Consider the following 7117-nt stretch of genomic DNA (forward strand, 5'->3'; position numbering starts at 1 on the left):
ACAATCCTAACCAATTGAAATTGGGTCATATTAGAAAAATTTGGAATAACTGGCAAAAGACCTATTCTCTTGATTTTGGAAGGCAAGAAGTGTTGAATGGTAAGCTTTAGTGCTAACATAGTAGTGGGCTACTAACCATCGATAACTGTTGCAGAGCATCATGTCAATTATATAAAAAACTTCCGATATTATTTTCATTGTTTGGGAAGAAAAAATGGTCTCATTTGTTTAGAAATAGTACTTAAAAAGCACATTGCAAACATTTATATCATATGATGGTTTTCCAGCCTCTGAGTCTAGACTGATTAATGGCTTGCTCTCCACTTTACAAACCTGCCTGCCTTAGTAATGATCATCTCTGTGCCAGCCTCATGGAACTTCTTCCACAGCTCCTTCTCGTGAAGAACAACCTTAATGTTCTCAATGCTCTGAAAGAGAGGAAATTGATGTGAAACAATACAAATCAATCATCGCATAAAGAAAATTCAAATTTAGACTATTTATACACAGTGTAAGTACACTCTGGACCAAATTTTGTATGCAGCATGTCTCAAAAAAGGTCCACTCCATTTGTTTTTACCGAATTTGATCAAAAGGTGTTTATTCGGGGGAAATTTAGAAATAGTTAATATAAAAGGGTGAACTTTTTGTCCTCCCTTAGCCTTGTGAACATATATTTTATTTCCAGTAAGACATTTACCATGAATATGCATTCATAACTTAACATTTAAAAAATATAAGCAGCAGCCATGGGACACAACTTGCATGGTCTGTATATGTACCTGGTTGAGTTCATTTGAGCTGGCAATGGTGGGAGCTTTGGACAGATCCAGTTGTGACTGGTTTGGGAGCAGATCTGTCTCCTCTCCCCTCTGTGCCTGGCTCATATATTCATCTGTCACAGCTGAAGCCTTCTCCTGCAGCATCTCTACAGGGTTAAAAAAAATTCTTAGCTCTTAGACTTATCAGTGAGTAGCTGCAACTACTATACAAAAATGCTGGGCTTGTTTTATTCTTCAGTTATTATATAATTGTATTAGCATTATTTATACTGTGCTGTTACAATGGCTGTTTCTACTGAATATGGGCTGTTGTAATTATAATATAACTTTGTGATATATATATGATTATTCAATACTGTATGAAGATTAAAGAATATTAACTTACAACACTGAAATTGAACTATAACTAACTTACTAACTATAGATCTATATATCTATGTATTCAAGATTAATCTATAAATATTTTGGTGTTTGTTTCCCTCACCTCAATGATGATAGCAAATCAAACCAGATCCTTCTGACATTTTTCAGTTTTGCAGATTAATTAATTCAATCACATCCATTGTTTGCATCCTAAAATTAAAACTTGCCTGGAAATGTCTCCTCAAAGTAAAAGATACATTCATTTCATGCAAGAAAACTTGAAAAAGTACTTTTGTATGTAGAAGCAAGAAACACAATTAGTATTGCCTGAAAAGCAAAAATATTTTACATGTAAAAATGGATGATGGAGAAGCCTTCAATTTGGTTGTGTGATCTTGATGGTCAAATGTGCCCCTGGCTGTCACAGTCCCAGAACTGTGACAGCCAGGGGCTAGTGCAGATTGTTTTTCATACTGCGTCACATCCCCAAATCAAGCTCTCTGTCTCATCCTGCTGTTCCACAGACCGACATATTTTACATTCTGATTATGTCTCCGATAATTCTAACTGCTGTATTTGGCACTATTTGTTTAATGTGATTCAATAACTTATGGTAAGTCATAAAAGATCATTTGATGGCATAAAATTAGACTATTATAAATAACAGCTACACAAAGTCTAAAAACTGTTGCTACACTTGAAACCTCAGTGTGGGTTGTACACTGGGGATGAGGGCCTGTTAACATCAGAGCATCTAGTCTCTTACCCATGAAAGTGGTGAGGCAGCATCTTGAGTAAACTGACTGAGATGTTAGATGTTACTGAAGATAATAGCTAGCAGAAGAATAGCCCCAGAGCTTTTTTACAGTGTGAATCTGGGCTTTTCACTTGTTGAACTGAGCTGATCAATAGCTGTTTCTGACACTCTGGACATCAAATCTGAAAACCCTCTCACATGTTAAATGTAAATGAATAAGAATTGAAAAGGCTGTCTACAAGGCATCATCATATTTGTTGTACTATTCTGTTTAAACCAGTAGGAAATGTTTGCTCTAATTGGATCTACCTTCAAAACATAACACCTAATTCCTGTGTGGCACTGTTCGGGGTTCACAAAATTCTTATGCAGGTCTTGAAAGTCTTGGAAAATATACAGCATAAATTTTTGCATTTCTATGGACGGAGAACATAGCTGTCCCTGGTGTGCTTTCAGTTTGCATCTATTTCTTCACTAACCAAATTATTCCAATCCTTTTAAGAGTTTGAAAATAGCAAATGTAAATAAGACCTAGGAGGTTAAGAAAAATAGTTATGTGTGTTTTCTTGTGAGAGATGAGGTGTAACAGATCTAATACATATCAACCTGTCACCATTTTGTTTCTGCAATTCTGAAGGCCTGAATATCAACAGAAAAATTAGATTTGTTCTAGATAAACAAATTGGAGAGAAGGTATATGTGAGTAAATCATAATTATCTGTTTTACTCAACAGTTTAAACCTGTTTTTACAACATAAATTGACCTTGGAAATGATCAAAATTAAGACATCGAATCGGGTTGGGTATTTAATCTAACAACCAACATTCACACATTAAAATGTGATGGTCCACAGACCTTATTTCTGGCACCACAGACAATGTCTTTATCTTGTGGAGGTCAGTTCAGAGAAATAGAAAGTGTTCAACATCATTCGTTTAAAACACAAATCGCTAATAATTTAATCAGTCTTTTTTGGCCTATGCTTCAAAATAGCATACTTCTAACTTTTCAATTCTATGTTGAAGATTGTCGGCTATCTGATGAACACTGCTGGATACAATTATGTAAGAAATGAAACCAGAACATCTAGTGTTTAACAAGTTAATTACAACAACAACAACAACAATAATATTTAATAAACAATTGTGTGTATGTGTTTCACCAAACCTATGTAGCAAAAGTAGTTTTAAAATTTAGAGTAGCCTGTTTTATTGTAATGCTCAAATTACTTAAAATATAAATACATAAAGACATTTTGGACTGGTAATTTTGGCCTAAATTAAATACTTCCCTTATTTTAGTAAATGTATCAAACAGTTAAAATACACTTATAAAAACACAAATAAAAATGTTTCATTTTGAGCCATAAGTCAAATTGTCCTTGGCACTGAAGCCTACTTTACATACAGGGTATCCTCTGGCGACAACTTTCAGTTTTTAATCTTGATCAGTTTGTCGTCTAATGAGCGCAGGGGTAAAGGACCCGTGTTGTCTTACGTCGTCTAAACATACCACCTATTACTACCTAGCATATTATTTCTGTAGCATTTACATAGGCTACTGAGCTCATGGCTGGCGGACGTGTCTCTGTTGAAGCCTACCTCATGCAGTCTGCAGTCATCTGCTTCTATCCATTTCTGAGCACCGCAGTTCTGTCTTAAGAGGGCTCAGACAGCGGGCTGTTTCCTTCCCACAGCGACTGCGCGTGTTTTGTTTTGTTTTGCTTTGTTTTTTTTTGTTTTTTTTTGTTTTTAAACCTCTCCCTCTCTGGGGGCTGCGGCGGCGGCAGCGGTAGCGGCAGCGGCTGTCCGCTTGGAAGTGTTGTGGTGGCTGCCTTAGTGCCTTTCAGCTTCCTTATCTCAGAGCTGCGCTGTGCGCCTGTGCAGTGCGTTCAGCGCGATGATGGGGGAAATCAGTGGGGTGTTTGCTTGGAATTATCTAGAAACAAAGCATACACAGAGGGCACAAAGCAAACCAAATTCACACTGTTTGGTTTAAGAGGGGGGTATTCCTTTGGCCTAGTACCTCACAAGGATCTGAGGGTCAAAAGGCTATCTGACAGGAGCCCTCAAAACATATTCACTTTAATGGGACTGTGTGTGTGTGTGTGTGTGTGTGTGTGTGTGTGCGTGCGCGCGTGGTGATGGCAGTATGTGCACCACCACCTCTCAGCGGCCTGATGTTGGAACAGTCCAGCAGTGCTTCTTGCTTTGTGTTTTCTTGGCATCTCAGTAGGCTCTACTGATCCCCAACAAACCGTAACTGGACAAACACCTACTACGGTTTCAAATATTTCCCTGTATTTAAATGTCATCTTCTTAAGAAAGCCAGGCACTAGTGAACAAATCTAGAAATCATTTAGCCTGGGACCTTCATCTCAGAGTGGCTCCTGGCCCAATGGACCCTCCAGACACACAGTTTTCATCCACCATGAGGATGATGAGGATTAGGTGAAGCAGAATTTAACCACACAAAACTAATCAACTAAATAAAATCATACGGGCCTACTTCTGGATGATAAAATGACATTTATTTGGCCAAGTGCTTTATAGAGAAAAATAAATTAAGTTATGAACAGCCAAACTTCAGGAAAGTGACTCTGTGAAGAATCACACATAAAATGTAAGTCATAATCTATAAATGTACCTTTCTTTTGAAAAAATAAACTTTTGCTTCTCCTGCATCAAATTGTGTAGCGCAATTTTAATGATATATCCTTTGTAAAAATATATCATGTACAAGATGAAACGTAAGGCTACTTTAAGTTGTTGACCTAAATTATAAAGGGTAAGGCTTCCAGCACGACAGTTAAAATCCAGAATATTTAAACACTGCTTATCCCAAGTCCAGGGCCCGGTTTCTCACCCAAAAGCCTCAAGTTGCTCTTTGATGAACTATTTGCAGGTTCAACCTTGTGGTGAACCAGTTTGCCGACCAACCATGACAGAGTATTCCAAGTCTAATCCAGAATTCTGGTTCAGCTAAATCAATTGCTAATATGATCACTTAAGCTTGAGTTTGTGTTATTGACTCCAAACAGTTTATGCATATTCGTTATTTTACCCTTGAAGCCATCAGATTAATTTTGTTTTTGAACTTCTACAAAGCCAGTCATATGGATAAGAGATGGAAATGGTCAAGTTAAGATTCAGTGGCTTGTTTAAATTGTCCAAAGTCATCATTTATAATAATTATCATTACACGCAATTATGAATTATCTTAAAATAATAGATCATGACATTGATTCTCTCTCTCTCTCACTCTGTCTCTCTCTGTTTCTCTGTCTCTCTGACGGTAGTCAATTTCTTAATCATGCAATATGTATGTGTCTGCACATGTTCAAATGCTTCTCTCTTTTTTTTCTCTGACTCTCTCTGCCTCCTTCTCTCTCTCTCTCTCTCTCTCTCTCTCTCTCTCTCTCTCTCTCTCTGTACCTGTTTTTTGTTACCTATTGGAGACCTTTTCTGGTATAAACATTAACCTTATCTCTATCCCTAATCAAGTTTTGTAAAATCCGTCTTGGTTATTTTAATACTAGCGAAATAATCACTATTAAGGAAAGAAATTTGTGGCCAAAGAGGAATTAAGTCATATTTCCCGCAATTTTTCTGGTGTGTATGCATATTGCATCTGCAGCTTTGCCAGAGGTGGAACTACATTCTCACCACAGTGGGTGCTGAGCTTTATTATGGGGCCCTTCTGCAACATTTTCACCTTAAATTGACAGTAAGAAAAGAGGTGAAGTAGCTGATAAATACATATTATGTAAAATGTGCCCATTACTTGTCCAAGTAAACCTGTAAAATAAACACACAGAAAAGCCACTGTGTCAGACAAGCTTGTATCAAAGAACAAAGATAACAGGTTGCCAGTCAAGTTAAAATGTTTCAGCACAGTGACAGTGCCTTGCTGACAGACACAGTGACAGCTGATGGACAGCAGTGGTGCATAATGATCAAGGTAAGTGTTCTCTTTTAATCAGTACTACAATTCAATATATTAGCCTACACATTGCGGTCCACGGCATTCACTCTGAAACTCAACCTTGCCCAGTCAGGAGCTCTGACTTAAAATATGTTGCAAGAGCTGTGTTCCTTTTCTCCCTGAAAGCAATATGTAGCCTACTTGAGAATAGGTATAAGTAAGTAGTAAGTAAGTACGTTTTTATTAAGATATTTAAAGCATTAAGTTTAGTACAGCAAATTATCAATGCTACCATAAATGCCATTACTGGCAGTCTGTCAACCGACCAGATTCTCCGAATTCTTCTTCAACTCTTTTCTTGACAGGAGCATTCAATCAGTAGCAGCCAGAGTTCAACGACAAGAGACAAGACAGTTATCTTACACTTATAGACAGTTATCAAGACACTTATGTTCTCCCGCTGTCCCTGTCAGCTCTGAGCGACGAGCCGCTGTTGAGATGTGGTTGTGCCTGACGTGCGCAGCGGGGCTCATGATGGAAAAAAAAAGTATTGATTAGAACGGTCGTAATTAGCTCCATGGAGAATGTCAGGCACATCCCAGCACATCTCCCTGATTTTTTTGATTTTTTTTCTTTTCTTTTTCTTTAGAGCCTCGGCTGGCGAGCCGCTGGTTGAGTATCGCGGCTCAAACTCCAGGTCCGTTTGCATCTTCGCAGGCAGTGACAAAGAGCTTTGATGTATTAACCATGGAGTAAAAGCAAAGACTAATGTAAACTTATGAGTGACTTCATACCCGAAATGTTAAGTACAAGAGAGAAATTATTTTTTTCTTGTTGTCCTTGCTGAGCAACTTGCCTGGTTTAATGAAGTCCATTTAAGATCCTCCAGAAAAAAAGTAATCCGAATAGTTCTATACTGCTTACATCATTGTATCTTTTGAAATCTTCGACCCCTCTCCTTCATGATGCCAATTCTGCCCTCCACTTTTTCCCTAAAAATATTTATGTCCCTTTCCACAAGGAGTTAAGTAAGATTTGAATTTCTGGCCTTATCCATTCATGAGCGCAAATGAGCCGCAGACGCCTACAACTTAATTCTGCTGTGGCGAGTTTGTGTGTGTGTGTGTGTGTGTGTGTGTGTGTGTGTGTGTGTGTGTGTGTGCGTGTGTGTGTGTGTGTGTGAGAGAGAGAGAGAGAGAGAGAGAGTGTGTGTGTGTGTTTATTTTGGCTGTTACGTACCATAATAGCAGCTGATAGGCAATAATATGGTAAAGTGAGAACGGTCAAATA

At 38.0% G+C, this 7117-nt stretch overlaps 1 protein-coding gene across 1 annotated transcript in view; it reads right to left on the minus strand.

Moving 5' to 3' along the window:
* tbx4 (T-box transcription factor 4) overlaps positions 1 to 3682 on the minus strand; it is a 28456-nt gene extending 24774 nt beyond the window's left edge. The window contains exons 1-3 of the mRNA XM_086215157.1: positions 3505 to 3682; positions 783 to 928; positions 334 to 428 (exon numbers count right to left, since the gene is read on the minus strand). Of these exons, the coding sequence (XP_086071283.1) occupies positions 334 to 428; positions 783 to 926 (239 nt within the window). The 5' untranslated portion in view covers positions 927 to 928; positions 3505 to 3682. The remainder of the gene's footprint in view (positions 1 to 333; positions 429 to 782; positions 929 to 3504) is intronic.
* Between the last annotated feature and the right edge of the window lie 3435 nt (positions 3683 to 7117).

Source organism: Aulostomus chinensis, chromosome 10 (genome assembly GCF_037954235.1).
Source record: "Aulostomus chinensis isolate RoL2024-O1b breed Wild chromosome 10, RoL_Achi_v1.0, whole genome shotgun sequence".
NCBI lineage: Eukaryota > Metazoa > Chordata > Actinopteri > Syngnathiformes > Aulostomidae > Aulostomus > Aulostomus chinensis.